Genomic DNA, 18,637 nt, shown 5'->3' on the forward strand with positions numbered 1-18,637 from the left:
TTAATAAGGCAATAGGATTGATAATAAAAAAATGTTATAAAAATGGGTTGATAATAGCAGTATACTTTATGATGGTTAGCATAGGTTTGTTAGGGTGGTCATGTTTCAGCAATCTGGTTATGTATTACAAGGTGACAAAATACACTTGATAAAGGAAATGCATATATTGTGGTGTACTTGGATTTTTTAAAGGCCTTTGATAGACTGCCACATGACAAGCTAGTAACTAAACTGAAACAGATGGGATTAGATAACAGACTAGTAAGTTGGATAGCTGATTGGCTGTCAGACAAGTATCAGCAAGTAATATATGGAGGAGTGGTATGCCAAAAGAGAATGATCACTAGTGGAGTGCCATAGGGTTCTGTTTTGGGACCATTATTGTTTAACTTGTACGTTAATGCCATTAGGAGCAGCTTAACTGGAGATGTGTAGCTGTTTGCCGATGATGCAAAATTGGAAAGGGGCTATAGAAAGTAGAGCAGATGTGGCTTTGCAGGAAGATCTGAATAGACTATATGAGTGGGAAAATAAGTGTAGCCATCATTTTAATGTTGCAAACTGCAAGGTTGGAATGCAGAGTATACAATTAATAGAGAAATTTTAAAGAAGGTGGAGGATATGAGAGAACTGGAGTGATGGTGGGACAGAAACTTGAAGTTTAGGGTCACATTGCTAAAATTACAAGAACATCCCAATCGATTACAGTGATAATGAGGAAGAGATTAACATGCAGAAGCAAAGAAGTTATGGTACCCTTGTACAAGGCCTTCATTAGGCAACATATAGACTACTGTGTACAGATTTGATTGTCTGGATATCAGGGAGAGGAGATGAGGATGTATTGGAGAAGGTCCAGAAAATGTTTACTAAGTTAGTGTCAGGTCTATAGAGTGTCAGATATGATTAAGACATATAAATTATATTATTATTATTATTACTCCAAGACCTCATGGAGTCAAAGACTCATCTGGGAGGTCCGTTTATCACACACACACACACACACACACAGCTCATCATACCATGCCTTGAACACATTCAAACTCCTTGAGAACACCACACTCTCAGACAAGGCATTCCAATCATTTACAACTCTGCACAAAAAAAACCTGCCTCTCACTCCCCTACTCACACCCTCTTTATACAGTTTCCAGGGATGACCTCTGGTTCTCCCCCGATCTCCCACTATTTTCTGTAGAACGTCTCCAGCATTGATCCTATAACAACCCCTTACCTTTTCTCCCCTCTTCCTCCTGTCTACCAGACTCTGCAAATTACATCTTCTCAATCTTTCCTCATACTCGACATTCCAGAGGTTAGAAACTACCTTAGTCAGTTGCCTTTGCACCCTTTCCAACATCTCTTCATCCTTCTGAAAACCAGGTGACCAAATCTGGGCACAATAATCCATGTGTGGCCTAATCAAAGCCTTATACAACGGAACAAGAATCTCCCTACTTCTACACGTCAGTGTCCTCTGCATCATTCTCAGAAGCCTTTGTGTTGTCTTCACAATTTTGGATATGTGTCCCTAAATTTCAGATCCTTATCCATTATCACCCCCAGATCTCTTATTTCTTCCACCTCCAACAATATATCCTCACCAAGCATAAATTCTGCATCCCATCTTTGTTTTCCAGATTTTAAAACCTTACATTTTGCAACACTGAACTCACATCCCCATTTCCATGCCCAATCACTCAATTTATTCAAGTCTTCTTGTAAGGCCACAACATCTTCACTACTCTTCATGGTTCGTCCCAACTTTGCATCATCAGCAAACAACTGAATATCTCCATCCAAATCTTCACCAATATCATTAATATACAAGTTAAACAGTAATGGCCCTAAAACAGACCCCTGAGGCACTCCACTAGCGACTTTTCTTTTCCTGAATATCGCTCCCCCATACACAACTTGTTGATACTTATCAGATAGCCAGTCTCCAATCCAGTGCACTAATCTAATATCCAACCCCATCTGCTCTAGTTTCACTACCAATTTATCATGAGGTACACTATCAAAAGCCATTGCAAAATCTAAGTATATTACTGTGTATCCTTCTCCTCTGTCCAAGGAAGCAGTCACTTTATTGTAATAAATAAGTAGATTACTAAAACATGACCTCCCTTTAGCAAATCCATGCTGTCCATCAAAGATAATACCATTTTTGTCAATCCGACACTGGATCCTAGTTCTCACAAGCTTCTCCAACAACAACACCTGACACACAGATAGGCCTATAGTTTGATGCTTGAGTTCGATCACCTCCTTTATGAAGCGGCACAATCTTGCCCTCCTTCCACTCCTTAGGAACTTGGTGAGGGGTTGTTACCAGATTAATGTGGAGAAATTATTTCAGAGATTTTGAGGGAGGCAAGGGTGGAACTAGAGGCCATTTATTGAAGCTGTATAAGGAGGGTGTGAGCAGGGGGAAGTGAGAAGTAGGTTGATGAGTGGAATGCATTGCCTGGAAGTGTGGTGAGTGCAGAAACTGTGAATGAGTTCAAGGTGTGGTTCAATGATCTTTTGGCATGAGAGAGTATAGACCTGTCGTGATGAGTTCTTTGACTCTGTGGGGGGGGGGTCAGATGTTAATAATAATAACAGTATCTTAACAATAATAAACATAGTAAACATAGTAAAAAATGGTAGACATAGTAAAAAATGTAAATTTCATTAAATGACTTAGCTTATTTGCATAATAGGTAAACTTGTATAAAAATACTGAATATTAGAAATTTCTAATGTACAGCGTCCTATGTCACCATTAATAAAGGTACCAGTATGCTATACCATTGTGTACTAGCCCAAAAAAAGCACTAGATATGACAATATTGGAGTATTGCTAAGAATTTGGAGGGAAATTGCTGATAGGAGATTAGTTACTACTATAGACTTAATCAAGTAATGTTGTTATTGTATCCTATATATCCCTTGTGAGGGTACATAACAATGAATTGATGATGATGATATAACTTCTTGTCAAGTATAATATTCATTATAACCAGTGCTTTTTTTCTGGCGGTATGCAATGGTACGCATTACTGGCACCTTTTTTCTTAGGTTTTTAAAAATTTGCGATTTATTGACATGATTGGAACAAAATTATATAATACAGCAAAATGTATTATAAATATTCCGGTAGATGGTACTGTGTTCACGAATTGAATTTTCAGTTTTGAAGTTGGTACTTCAAAACTGCAAATACCTGCTTACCTGCTTCATAGGTTGGTACGCAACCAGAAACAGGAAGTTGTGTTCACTTCTGATTGCTTCAAATATCACTTTATCAGTTCTATATTCACTTTGCAACAGGCAGGTGTTCACTTGAGTTTTGAATGAAATGAGTAAAATATGTAGTTACTTTATGCCAATGAGTAAAAAAAAGGAAGGTTGAAGAACCAGAAATTGTTTAATCTACTTGTGATCCTGTCAAACAGAAAACTAACACCGAAAATGCACTTGGTGAAGAGGATCACAAAACCAAGACCAAAGATCCATGTGTCAAAAGGAAGTAGATTCTCATGATTGGCCTGAATGTTAGACACTTTTGCAGAAAAATTACTTCTGCGAGAGAAACAAGTGGCTGTATGTCAAGAATAAAATGTTGGGCTGTAAAGTGTGTCGTGATGTTGGAAGTCTTGCCATCGATAAACACATGGGAACGAAAATTTCAGCGGAGTGAGCAAATGGTAAAATCAGTCATTTTGGAGAATCTTGCAAACAACAGTTAATGTCATTAAGAAAAAAAGATCTACAATCATAAGGAGAGTGCAGCACACAAAGCGTGCCAAAAAATAAAATCTGAAGCAAAAAACGAAACATTAGAGAAAGTTTTCCTAAATACTTTGTCTCATAATAAAGAAGACAGGAAAAGTGTTTCGAACCACTTACAAAGTTGCGAGGAGAAATCAATCATTTAACAATGCATTTTTGAAAATTATGGAGACAACTACCATGTTTGAATAAAAACTTTAGTTTAATATAACTATCGTTATATTAAAATATCGTTACTTATCGATGAATCGACGACTGTGAGTAACACAACAACATTGATTGTTATTGTTCATGTAGTTCTTCCTGAAATATTGGCTCCTGTGAGTCTTTTCCTAGATTTGATCAAATTATCAGATGTAACTGCTGGAGGAATTCTAAACTCTTTAATTAGTCATCTTGAGTGTTTAGGATTATCTGAAGATTGCTTAAAGGAGTATTTATTGTTTGTAATTTGTTTTGGTGCAGCTGTGTTATTTGGTGTGTGTAATGGTGTAAAGAGGCTAATGCAAGAGAAGTTTCCTAGTGTTATTTTCTGTCATTGTGCTAACCATCGCCTTTTAAGAAAAATAACGTCATGCAAATTTGTTCTTGATTTGGGCCTTACGTGTGATGCTCTCCAAGAACTTAGTGAACTAAATCTAGATTTACAAGAGAGAAATATTGACTTGTACAAAGCAGACAGGAATATAAAGAATACAGTTCAACTTTTTGAAGAAAGAATTGAAAATCCTGGTCCATACTACAGTATTTCTCTTCGAAGTCAGAAGAACATAACGTTAAAAGGGATTGAGCTCCACAAAAATGAAAGACACTGTCCTGCAGTAAGTTCATCTGCTTTCTATAAAAGTCTGAAAGAAGCTGTTGGAAAGCGTCTGCTTGAAGGAGATGATGCTGATTTGCTTGAATGTGCTAAGATTTTAGATTCCAAGTATTGGCCAGAAAATCCTTGGAAGCATCTGACATTTGGTCAAACTGAAATTAAAAAGTTAGCATGCAAATTTCGCTTAAATGAAAGAGAAGCAGTTCGTGGTTTTCGTGAATATCTTCAAGAAAATAAAGTCCTGGACATACTACTTCCTCTAAAGCACACTTTGGGCACAACTGCAATATCTTCCAGTGAATGTGAAAGGGGTTTCCTCTCAGATGAATCTTATAGTAACTTTCTAGGTCATCTCTGCTTGTATGACCAACTTCTGCACTGATGTTCATCAGGATAGTAGGACCTCCTCTCACTCAGTTCAACCCTAGCAAATATGTGGACTCATTGGCTGTTCCGAGGTCGTCATTCTGCAGTTGATACCAAAAGCAAGAAGTGATCTACAGATGATGAGGGTATATCGGAGGATATGTTAAAAGTGTGGAAGTTGCTGTAGTAACATCTTCATGATGAATACCAGCACCTTTTTTCCAGAAAAAAGCACTGATTATAACTAAGTGTAAAAACTTTCCACAACTATCCTTGACAATAATTCCACAGATATAGTGCTATTCTAAGAAAATTTATTATAGCAAACTATGTACAATGACATTCGATTCCAAGTTTGTTAGAGTAAGAATCTACTATCTACTGTAATAGATATTGAATAGATGTAAGGCAGAATGTGACATGCATGGTGATATATATACTGGACTTCTCATGATGGGAAATATGAAGTTTTGGTTTAGTAATAATGATAACGCTATTAAAGTAAAATACAAGGTGATTCTAAATTGTCAGGTTTCCGTGGCTTATAATTTTCAAGCCGGAAACAGCAACAATAAAACTACTTACAGAATATGAAAGTGTAACTCAAAAAGTTTTATTACCTATAGAATCAATACTGCAGAATGCTAAACAGCTTCAACATGCACATCTTTCATGGCATGTACGATGTCCAAGCGATAATCAATTTCCCTCCAAGTGTTCTCCATCATTTATGGTGTAACTGTTTCTATTGCAGCAACAATTCTGGTCTTCAGTTCATTGAGGGAGGTCACATGGGTCTAGTAAACAGTGTCCTCTGTGTATCCACCACACGAAGAAATCAAGCAACATAATATTGGGCAAATGTGGAGGCCATGTAATTGGTCCACCATGGTCAACCCAGTGCCCAGGAAAATGCATGTCAAGAAATTCTTGAACAATAACAGTCCAATGTGGAGGTGCTCCAACTTGCTGGAACACCACATTTGGTTGATAATCTTAAGGGTGAATTCTCCATGCTTGCTGTGCAAGCATGGTGAATTACTTGAGAAAGAAGTGATATTTATTTGTTAATAAATGCATGCATTTATAAGCATTCCATTTAGACTTTTATTTTTGTGGATAGAAGATGTCTAAAGCTTGCACGGCAATAATTGAGCTTTGAGTTGTGTATCGAAGGCCGATGCTTGCTCGTCTAGTCAAAGCTACCTTGGCTTGCTCGGTTGTGTGAGCTTCCAGGTCCTCGCTACAGCACTGTGATTTCATGCATGCACATAGCCATTTCTGCTCCCTTCACATCTTAAACACAGGCCATATGCAGTGAAAGTAGCTCTAGCTAGTGAGCTTCAGCCAGCCTTTACAAGTGTGTGTGCTGCTTGGGAAAATTAAGTTACAACCAACTTTTTATGACAATGTTATTGACCAGTTCACAAAGAAGAACCATAGGGTAGAATTTGTATTCAAGTAGCTAAATTGAAAAAGACAGAATATCATTTGTAAAATAAATGTTGTATTTGTATGATTAAATATACATAAATTTCTAAATATATAGTTTTAAATAGTTAGTAATTCATTATTCCGCTAATCAGACTTCAATCACATCTCTCACTCCCTGAATGATAACAAGAGCAAGCGTGAATTTCAAGACCAGCATTCGCCCCTGATGATCTTCTAACTGGGGTAACAGATACAGCTGTAGCATGTCCAGATAGTTCACTGCTGTCACTTTTCCACAAAGAAAAAGGGCCCCCCCAAAACTTCTGACCATTACAAAGCATACCAGACCGTTGGATTATCTCTTTTGAATACTCAAACATGTGAGAGTTTTCTGATCTCCATATTCTGTAGTTATGACGATTTACCCTCCCTGTATGCAAAACATTGCTTCATCACTAAATATCCAACTGTGCAGGTAATTTTCATCAACTTCAACTTTTGACAAAATGTCTCAGGCAAATTGGAAATTATGGGGTTTATCATCCAGCTGTAAAGCCTGCGCAACATGCAGTTTGTAGGCATGGAGTTGAAGGCAGTTATGAACAACCCTCCAAACAGTCGTTTTTGATATACCTAACTGTAAAGAAGCCCATCTAGTTAATTTTTGTGGGCTTTGATATAATGCTTCCTAGATTTGATCAACATCTTCCTGCGAAGTGCTTGGTCTTCCCACTCCTTTTTGGTGCTGAACACTACCAGTCTCTTTTGAAATTGCTTTAACCAACATCAGATAGCATTATCTGAAGGTGGATGTTTTCCATACTGAGTTCTGTAATGACATTGCATTGTGATAATGGACTCTGTTTTGAAAAACCAAAGTATGCACATTGTTTTCTCTTGAACAGTTGCCATTTTGAAGTATAACATCATATTATCTCCCAGACATCAATGTGGCAAGTATAGAGTTGCCGCATTGAGTTACACTTTCACATTCTGTAAGCAGTTTTATTTTGTTGTTTCCGGTTTGAAAATTATAGGTCATGGAAACCCCTCCAACAATAATTTAGAATCACCCTGTATATCAAATTTTTGAAATCAACAGTATATTTCTTGTATATTTTGAAGGGATACATGTATGCCTTAGGTGGTGATAATGGACCAGAATCTTTGAATTCCTGTGAAAGATATGATCCTCATGTAAATAAATGGACATTTACTGCTCCCATGAATCAGTGTCGTGCTGGAGCTGGAGCAACAGCACTCTATGGTTTCTTATATGTTGTTGGTAAGCCTTTTCTTTCATGTTATTATTATTTGGCTATACTCAATATTGTACCTGGATACTTAAGTCTGAAATATTCAATAAGAGGAGATAACATTAAATGCTTACTAATTATCAGATATTGCCTTTCTATTTTAATATTTCATTTATACTTCCATTGGGATTAAAAGCTAAAATGGTGGTTTTAAAAAATTGGACCCTGACAACTGCAATACGATGCTTTTTCAAGTCACTGCAGGCATCTCCTACTGAACAAAGAAACGCTCTTGCCAAAAACCAAACTCCTCACCCTCATGTGGGTAGTTAGACATTGATTATTAATTATGTTTTTTCTTCAAGGAAGACATGTCTATGCATAATTATTATATAGCTTTTTATTAAATTATTAATTAAGATATTATCTTGGCCACCAAAGTATTTTCTTAGGCACAAGGGTATGATATACACTTGTTGGCACAACTGTAGGAAGGCAAATACAAATTGGCTACAAATGGTGTAATTCTAATGTCCAAACTGATGCACAGTAAGGAGATCTTGAACTTTCAACTGACATTCTCATGATGATAGCTTTGATTAGGTGAATGTTGTAGAGCTGTGGCAGATTCCAAAAACAGTCTCTCAGATTTATATTGGAATCTTCCCCCCACCCCAATCCTCTCTGGAATCTACTGATATATGCCAACATGGTCTACAGCTTTGAAGTTGTTGTAGTGCAGATATTGGACATGTTTTCTCTGTTCATCTATTTGAATGTTCACTGTTCATCTATCTGAATGTAATTCTAATGTCCAAACTGATGCACAATAAGGAGATCTTGAACTTTCAACTGACATTCTCATGATGATAGCTTTGATTAGGTGAATGTTGTAGAGCTGTGGCAGATTCCAAAAACAGTCTCTCAGATTTATATTGGAATCTTCCCCCCACCCCAATCCTCTCTGGAATCTACTGATATATGCCAACATGGTCTACAGCTTTGAAGTTGTTGTAGTGCAGATATTGGACATGTTTTCTCTGTTCATCTATTTGAATGTTCACTGTTTTTCCAATTGGACAAAAATACATCATTTTGCAGGAGAATGAATACTGTATATGTCAGGATGATCTAGGTAATAGAGAAGAGCTTTAGGTCAATGGATAAGGGCAGCTAATTTTTTATAAGGCTTGAAGGAAGTGCGAATATTATATCTTTTAAGAGTATGTGAGATTTTTTTTTCCTGAGGTGCCACGTGATCTGGGTTTTAAGAGGGGGGGGGATAGGAGAAAAATTATATGATTTATTTACTTGGAGAAGCAGTACGAAGTTCACAAAATGAACTTTCACACAACTCTGCTAGCATACCACTCATAATTTTCACTTGCCTTCTCAAATCATCATTATCATACTTGGGTAACACACTCAGACTATCTTACCTTTCAGTCTCCTCAACAGCCTCCTGACATCAATCCTTACATTTGACTTGTTACCAAGTAAATCATTTGTGCCAACTACCACTACCAACTATTTCGTTGTTCACTCTTCATATCCAATGCTTCAATCACTTTGCTCATTCTACCTCCCAGAAACCATACTTTCATCTCTCACAACATCAGTGATTGAAGCATTGGATATGAAGAGTGAACAACGAAAGAGTTGGTAGTGGTATTTGGCACAAATGATTTACTTGGTAACAAGTCAAATGTAAGGATTGATGTCAGGAGGTTGTTGAGGAGAGTGAAAGGTATGATAATGATGATTTGAGAAGGCAAGTGAAAATTATGAGTGGTATGCTAGCAGAGTTGCATGAGAGTTCATTTTGTGAACATATGAGATGAATTTGAAGAACAGAAAGAGAGGAGTGCTGTTCATGATAGCAGAGTTGTGCATATCCAAGGCACAATGCAAGGAACAAATCATGGTTTTTAAACAATATGGTGTGAAGTGGAGATGGATGAGATGAAACATTTAGTAGCAATGTGGAGAGCAGTGAGAGGGAAATGTATAAGCAAACTGGTGATCATTATGGGTAATTTCAATTATGGTAATATAGATTGGAATGAAGAGACAGCATGTGAAACTAAAGAGAATGACTTTCTTGAGTTTTTGAGGGACAATATTCTTAGGCATGTAATATAGAGTACATGAGGATCATTGGTCTTGAATGTGATAATGTGATTATCTTATCAGAGAATATTATTGTAAATAAGGTGTCAAATCTTCCTTCAGTAGGTGAAAGTGACAATGAAGTGAATACTTGGGTGGTAGCCAGCAATATCAGGGCTTATTATTATTAATAAGGGCAACTCAAAGGAGTTCCTTAACTCATCGAGGGAGGCCCTAAACATCATGTCAAGAACTATCCAACATTTGCGCAGTATCTATCATATGTTGCTTTGAATTCATTCACAGTCATGGCACCCTATTCCACTCATTCACTACTTTCCAAGCAAAAAAAATAGTTCTAATACCCTTGCTAACCACTCTTATCACTTTCCATGGATGGCCCCCCTGGTTCTCCCACCAACTTACCTATTTTGAAAAATTTCCTCTGATTTAATCTTGTAAAAACAATCTTGTAAAGTTGTTGGAGAAGCTTGTGAGAACTAGGATCCAGAGTTGGGTTGACAAAAACGGTATAATCTTTGATGGACAGCATGGATTTGCTAAAGGGAGGTCATGTTTTAGTAATCTACTTACTTATTACAATAAAGTGACTGCTTCCTTGGACAGAGGAGGAGGATACACAGTATTTTGCAAAGGCTTTTGATAGAGTACGTCATGAAAAGTTGACAGTCAAACTTGAGCAGATGGGGTTGAATATTAGATTAGTGCATTGGATTGGAGACTGGCTATCTGATAGGTATCAACAAGTTGTGTATGGGGATGCAATATCCAGGAAAAGGAAAGTCACTAGTGGAGTGCCTCAGGGGTCTGGTTTAGGGCCATTACTATTTAACTTGTATATTAATGATATTAGCGAAGATTTGGATGGAGATATTCAGTTGTTTGCAGATGATGCAAAGTTGGGACAAACCATAAAGAGCAGTGAAGATGTTGTGGCCTTGCAAGAAGACTTGAATAAATTGAGTGATTGGGCACGGAAATGGGGATGCGAGTTCAATGTTGCAAAGTGTAAGGTTTTAAAATTTGGAAAACAAAGATGGGATGCAGAATTTATGCTTGGTGATATTTGGAGGTAGAGGAAATAAGAGATCTGGGGGGGGGGGTTGATAGTGGATAAGGAACTAAAATTTAGGGGCCACATTACCAAAATTGTGACGACAACACAAAGGCTTCTGGGAATGATGCGGAGGACACTGACGTGTATAAGTAGGGAGATTCTTGTTCCGTTGTATAAGGCTTTGATTAGGCCACACATGGATTATTGTGCCTAGATTTGGTCACCTGGTTTTCAGAAGGATGAAGAGATGTTGGAAAGGGTGCAAAGGCAACTGACTAAGGTAGTTTCTAACCTCTGGAATGTCGAGTATGAGGAAAGATTGAGAAGATGTAATTTGCAGAGTCTGGTAGACAGGAGGAAGAGGGGAGATATGATAGAGATCTACAAGTTGGTAAGGGAGTTGTTATAAGATCAATGGTGGAGAAGCTACAGAGAATAGTGGGAGATCAGGGGAGAACCAGAGGTCATCCCTGGAAACTGTATAAAGAGGGTGTGAGTAGGGGAGTGAGAGGCAGGTTTTTTTCGTGCAGAGTTGCGAATGATTGGAATGCCTTGCCTGAGAGTGTGGTGTTTGCAAGGAGTTTGAGTGTGTTTAAGACACGGTATGATGAGATGTGTGTGTGTGATAAAAGAACCTCCCAGATGAGTCTTTGACTCCATGAGGTCTTGGGGTAATAATAATAATAATAATAATAATAAAAATCCCTCAGTAATTTGTATGTCTCAATCATATCACCTCTTTTCTGCCTATGAACCAGTTTTTGTAACAAACAAATCTTCAACCTGTTCTCGTAAGGTTCATTCCATAGACCTGCTACCATCTTGGTTACCTACCTCTGTTACCTGCACCACGGTTTCTTGATGATCCTCTCATCAAGAAACCCTGGTGCCCAGATCTGTATGCAGTAGTCAAGATGGGGTCTTATCATGGCTTGATAAAGAGGAACAATAACCTGCTTATCTCAGCTCATCAAAATATTCTTCGGTAACCAAGTGATTTGATGAGCTGCTTTAGCCACTTTTGCTGCGTGTCTCCTAAACTTTAACTCCCTATCCACTATCACTCCCAAGTCTCTGGATTGATCAGTGTCCTGGAGTGCAGTTCCTCCAATGTGGTAAACAGCTGGAAATCTGTTCATCCTAAAATGCATAAAATTACACTTTGCCACATTAAACTGATATCCCTTTTGCCCAGTCTGCCAGTCTATCTAAGTCATCGTCCAAAATTTTGACATCATCTGTATTAACTATTGCTCTACTCAACTTTACATCATCCAAATAACCTTTCCTATATCATTAATGAACAAATTAAACAGTAGTGGTCCAAGAACAGAATCCTGCACCACACCACTAGTCACAGGTTTTCTTTTGGAAAAAACTTTTGGACACTACTCCTGAACAAACTACTCTCTGAAATCTCTCCATCAACCATCCTCCTATCCATCTCACCAATCCAATATCCATTCCCATGTGCTACAGTTTACTGATTAGAATTCCATATGGTATCATGTCAAAGGCCTTTGGAAAGTCCAGCAGTATCACTGTAAACCCATTACCTTTATCCAACTCAGCTGTCACTGTATTATAAAACATGAGCAAGTTACTGAGGCATGACCTACTCTTGACCAAAATTATGATATTGCTAAATAGATTTAACAATATCATCAAGGGGCACTGACAATTCCTTCACTACTTCATCTAAAACTCGAGCTCGTATACCATCCATTCCCACTAGCTGTATTCACATTAAGGTTCTGTAACATGCTATGTACCTCCATTGCATTTACCTCAGTTCCTGTATAAGTCTTTGGCTCTCTCATTCCTGCAATATCACCACCTGAATGATATACTTTTGCAAAAGTTCATCAGGTAATTCTACTATTTCAACTGATTTGGTTACCTCCCTACCATCGGCATTTCTTAAAATCATTCTACCATTTGCATTCTTTCTTTTACTTGCAGCATATCAAAAGAACTGTTTGGGATTCTCCTTAGCCTGCATTGCTAACTGCCTTTCATAATCTGCTTTTGTCTTTCTTATCACACTAGTTATCATTTGGACCTGTGCATCGTACTGTTCATGTGCCTGCAGGTCACCATTCTTCTTAAATTCCCTCCACAATTATTTCTTTCTTTTTATTATTATAATTACAGCTATTTTGCCTGCTTCAATTTAGGAGTACCCCCTGTTTAAATGTCATTGGCTATTTACTCATGGATTCTTAGGGCATTATGAGTGTAGATGTACTAAAAAGTATATGTAGCCTAAGGAATAGAAAATTGCACATACCTTTTTCTGGGTGTTGTGGCTTTTCCTCAGTCTGCTATGTCGAAAACTGCAGAGTGTGTGTGTGGGGGGGGAGGGTAGGCAGTTTGGTAGAATAAGTTAGAAAAACCCGGGTTTTTTTTCGTAATATATAGAAACATATACTTTGATATAGGGTGGGGAAAAAAGTGAAAGGGTTAATTTTTTTAAAATAGGAAGGGGAAAGGTGGTTGACGGGGTGTGGACCGTTTCGACTATTCGTGGTCGTCATCTGAACACATTGGGAAAGTGGAAGCTATGTCAGGTCGGGTGAGTGCTTCTGCTTTAGAGGTGTTTGTGTTGTCTCCTATTGGTCGGGGTTGTGACCTCAATTTTATGTTGTGAAGCTTCCAAACCTCGGAGATTATGTAGGGCCTGTGTACGTTGATAGAGTTCGCATCACACTTTATAGCTATTGTTTCCGATATTCTGAGCATTGTTTCATTGTCTTGTCTGTCTATTATGATGGCCTTGTCTATCTGCGGGGTGTGTTTTTGTTCAAGGGCGTGAACGGCTATTTCCGTTTTTCCTGTGTTTTGTATACGATTTTTCTTTTTGATGTTGCGTTTTTTAGTGTTTAAATGTTCTGGAATAGGGATGTTTAGAACATTTAAACACTAAAAAACGCAACATCAAAAAGAAAAATCGTATACAAAACACAGGAAAAACGGAAATAGCCATTCACGCCCTTGAACAAAAACACACCCTGCAGATAGACAAGGCCATCATAATAGACAGACAAGACAATGAAACAATGCTCAGAATATCGGAAACAATAGCTATAAAGTGTGATGCGAACTCTATCAACGTACACAGGCCCTACATAATCTCCGAGGTTTGGAAGCATCACAACATAAAATTGAGGTCACAACCCCGACCAATAGGAGACAATACAAACACCTCTAAAGCAGAAGCACTCACCCGACCTGACATAGCTTCCACTTTCCCAATGTGTTCAGATGACGACCACGAATAGTCGAAACGGTCCACACCCCGTCAACCACCTTTCTCCTTCCCCCTCCCTATTTTAAAAAAATTAACCCTTTCACTTTTTTCCCCACCCTATATCAAAGTATATGTTTCTATATATTACGAAAAAAAAACCCGGGTTTTTCTAACTTATTCTACCAAACTGCCTACCCCCCCACACACACACTCTGCAGTTTTCGACATAGCAGACTGAGGAAAAGCCACAACACCCAGAAAAAGGTATGTGCAATTTTCTATTCCTTAGGCTACATATACTTTTTAGTACATCTACACTCATAATGCCCTAAGAATGCATGAGTAAATAGCCAATGACATTTAAACAGGGGTACTCCTAAACTGAAGCAGGCAAAATAGCTGTAATTATAATAGTTTATAAAGAGGAGTAACATGGCAGTTTTCCCAGAAATAATATACATAAATTTCTTTCTTTTTTTTTTTTGCAGCTCCAGCTTGATGTTGATATTGATCCATTTAACTCCTACTTGATTTACTCTTCTGACTCTAGATATGCAGTCTGCCATTACCTCCCTCAAACACTCCTTTACCACTTCTGTCCACTATCAACATCCAGCCCTTGCAGTTTTACATGCCATGGTACTGATCCAAGCAATCTCTTAAGCTTGTCGTACTTACCAGCTCTGGAATCCCACATATACCCCATCTTAACTGAAAATTTCACACATTTGACCACCTCCCAGGTCAAGACCATATGATCACTCTCTCATCAGTTGGTGGCAACATGATCATATTCATTATAGATCATATTCTCCTCCTACCTTGGCAACAGACTCACTATCTTAACTCTCTCTCTTTTCATTTGCTACTTCCAGTAATTCTTTCATGTCCTCTCTCATGCCATACTTTTCTCCTTTTAAATCATTCTTTCTGGTCACTACAATCATTTATTTCACCCTATCCTTTTGTGCTCTAATAGAACCAGAGGTCATCCCTGGAAACTGTATAAAGAGGGTGTGAGTAGGGGAGTGAGAGGCAGGTTTTTTTCGTGCAGAGTTGTGAGTGATTGGAATGCCTTGCTTGAGAGTGTGGTGTCTGCAAGGAGTTTGAATGTGTTTAAGACACAGTATGATGAGATGTGTGTGAGATAAAAGGACCTCCTAGATGAGTCTTTGACTCCATGAGGTCTTGTTTAATAATAATAATAATAATAATAGCCTCACTAACATCATTGATTTTTGCACCATGAAAGCATGATTTTATCAAATTCTCATCAATTACCTTTTATGCTGGAATCATTGTACAACACTCGTTCCTTGATTTTTCTTTCCCTCTTACTCAAGTCCTCATTTTTGTTATCTCTCATTTCTTTTTTTCTATTATCAGATGATCCACTCACAGTCATTTTTGCATTCGCTCCAGCTCACGTTTCACCTTATGTACCACAGTGTGCAATCAAGCTATTTCCTTCATTGCAGCCAACTCTTCTTTCTTTGCATCAGTTTCCCCCCATAATAATTACCTGTGATCCACTAATTGAGTCTATTTGTCAATGCAAAATCATCTTTTCCATCCCCTGGTTTATAGCAGCATCCAACTGTATAATTTGTTCTGCTGGTCTCAATCTCACACCAGATAGCCTCAAATGTGCCATTTTCACTGGCCTGCAGTTGAACTTCCATTATCTTCAGTTGCAGTTCATTGGCTATCATCAATAATACTCCTCCCTTCCATTATTTTCTTTCTATCCTCCCTGAACAAACTATACTCTTCACATTCTATCCCACTAACTATATCATCTTCTGTTATCCATGTTTCACTAATGCCAATAACCTTTAGTCAGGATGAGCCAACCAATGCCAAAATTTCCTCCTGCTTGTTCTGAATGCTCCTGGCATTAGTGTACATAAAGAGCAAAAGCCCCTTAGGCCCACCACTATCCTGACGCCTTGTACTAACTTTCCCATTCTGGTTTGTTACCAGTAGTACTAACTTAGGCATATTATACACATTCTTACACTCAACTGCTCACTCTTCCCCTAAAAGCTCTAATTTCCCTGATTCTGCACATCCACTTTCATTTAATTCAACAACACTTTCTCAGTCTCCAAACACCAAATCCATTCAGATGCAAATCATCCTTCTTGTATAAGTCCTTTCACCTGTTAAACTCACTCCACACCATTCCTCCTGTATAACCTATGCATCGAGTCATTTGCTTTTTAGCCCTCCTTCTCAGCTCTACTCTGTCATACCGTGGCAACAGACTCACTATCTTAACTCTCTCACTCTTTTCATTTGCTACTTCCAGTAATTCTTTCATGTCCTCTCTCATACTTTTCTTCTTTCTGGTCACTGCAATCATTTCTTTCACATTGTGCTCTAATAGCCTCACTAACATCATTGATTTTTGCACCAGGAAAGCATGATTTTGTCAAATTCTCATCAATTACCTTTTATGATTGAATCATCATACAACACTCGTTCCTTGATTTTTCTTTCTCTTCCTTGGTCAAGTCCTCATTTTTGTTATCTGGCATTTCTTTTTTTCTGTTATCAGATGATCCACTCACAGTCATTTTTGCATTCGCTCCAGCTCGCGTTTCACCCTATGTACCACAGGGCGCAATCAAGCTATTTCCTTCATTGCAGCCAACTGTTCTTTCTTTACTTTCTGAACAGTCATACTAGACTTTCATGCAACATTTTTACTCTCTCTCACTTCTACATCCTTACTTTCGCTTCTACATTCTTGCATTCTTTCACTCCATCAGTTTCACTAACTTTCGTTTCCTTTCTATTTCTTTTTCATTTACTCCATCTTTTATCTTTTCAATCTGGTTCACATTTATTGCCTTGTGGTCTAATAATATATCCCACTTCCTACAAATTCATACCTTCCCTTGTTTCCTGTCCATTCTCTCCACAAACACATCCCTTACACTCTGCCATGCATACGTATTACACTTACAACATTGAATCAATTTCGAAAAGTCTATTTCATTAATGCTACTTGATTTTTGCAGTGTAAAAGGGATATATGTGGAATATAAGGCAAATGACTATGACAAACTCAGGAGCTAGCTTGTAGCTATATCATGAAATGAAGATTGTATGTGAAGGAAATCAGTGCTTCTTGGTCTCTACTCAGGAACCATCTGGCAGAGGCAATGTCTGAGTGTATTCCAAAGTCAGAGGATTGAATAAGGTAGGTGTAAAATGGTACAAATGAAAAAGTGAAGCATGCATTCTGGAAGAAAAAGTATTGGGGAGACAGCACAATATGAGTGGCAATAATCAGTTACATGAGGAGCATAAAGAGCAAGTAAGGAAGGTGATTTGCTTGGTAATTAGTATCAAATACATAGAATGAGCAGCAGTTAGCAAATGAGGACAAAAGGATCCTAGGGATTTTTGATATGTGGTCGGGAAGGAAGAATGATGATGGAGGGATGATGTTGGTCAATGATAATGATAGAATGATAACCGCTGAAGGAGAATAGTAGAGATATTGAGGGAGGCAGTTCATTATGGTATTCCATCCTTGTAAATGTGACATAATGGAGAGCTAGAAAGCAGTGGGAGGGAGGGAGGAGGTCACCACCAATGGTGAGTGAGCAGGAGATATATGAGAAATTGAGTAAACCTAATGTCAATAAGGTCATATAATTTGATAGTATATCACCATACATGTGTCTTTGAAGAATGTTCCAGAAAGTTAGCAACAGCTTTAACCACATCTTTTAACACAATTCTTAAATTAGCTCAAGTTCCAAAGGAGTGGAAAAAGTGCAAAATTGTTACACTTCATAAAAGGGGGGTGATAAGACTAAGCCATCAAATCATAGGCCAATCTGCTTGTATGAAGTTATAAGGTCATATAACTTGAGTCATATATTAATTACTGATATGCATGCAGCTGCAAATCACTAGTTAAACCTATTCCAATATCATTAATATACAAATCGAAAAACAATGGTTTCAAAACTGACCCCTGCGGTACACCACTAGTGACCTTCCTCTTTAAGGATACTGCACCCTCATATATACAACTTTTTGATACCTATCTGACAGCCAATGACTGATCCAACTCAGAAGTCTGTTATCCAATCTCAATCTCCAATCTCTGTTTCAATTTATTTAGCCATTTGTGACAGTCTATCAAAAGCTTTTGCAAAATCCAAGTGGACCACTGTATATGCATCTCCTCTGTCCAAGATAGTGAAACATGATCTCCCCTAAGTTAGTGAAACATGATCTCCCCTTCAACAAACTCATGCTGATAACCACAGAAAATACTGCTGTTGTCAACCTATTTCTGTATCCTACTTCTAACCAATCTTTCCAGTACCTTCATTCACCATAACTCCAGATATACAGATTGGTTTATAATTTGAAGCTACAGCCTTATCACCACCTTTATGCAGTGGAACAATTTTACCCTCCTTCCACTTCCTTGGAACCTGTGCTGTTGTAAGACTCTTATTAAACAGGTATGCCAGTGCTACTGCCAATTCCCTGGAACATTTCCCTTAACATTACAT

The 18,637-nt window shown here is 38.0% G+C and overlaps 1 protein-coding gene across 5 annotated transcripts in view; it reads left to right on the forward strand.

Annotated features, from left to right (window-relative positions):
- Positions 1–18,637, forward strand: part of LOC150104800 (kelch-like protein 8) — a 235,894-nt gene that overhangs the window by 169,572 nt on the left and 47,685 nt on the right. For all 5 annotated transcript variants that reach the window (XM_090395976.1, XM_090395978.1, XM_090395979.1 and 2 more), the window contains exon 7: positions 7,526–7,685. In XM_090395976.1, the coding sequence (XP_090252102.1) occupies positions 7,526–7,685 (160 nt within the window). The remainder of the gene's footprint in view (positions 1–7,525; positions 7,686–18,637) is intronic.

Source organism: Typopeltis vanoorti, chromosome 7, assembly GCF_054136105.1.
Source record: "Typopeltis vanoorti isolate ZY-2024b chromosome 7, IOZ_Tvanoo_1.0, whole genome shotgun sequence".
Classification (NCBI taxonomy): Eukaryota; Metazoa; Arthropoda; class Arachnida; order Uropygi; family Thelyphonidae; genus Typopeltis; species Typopeltis vanoorti.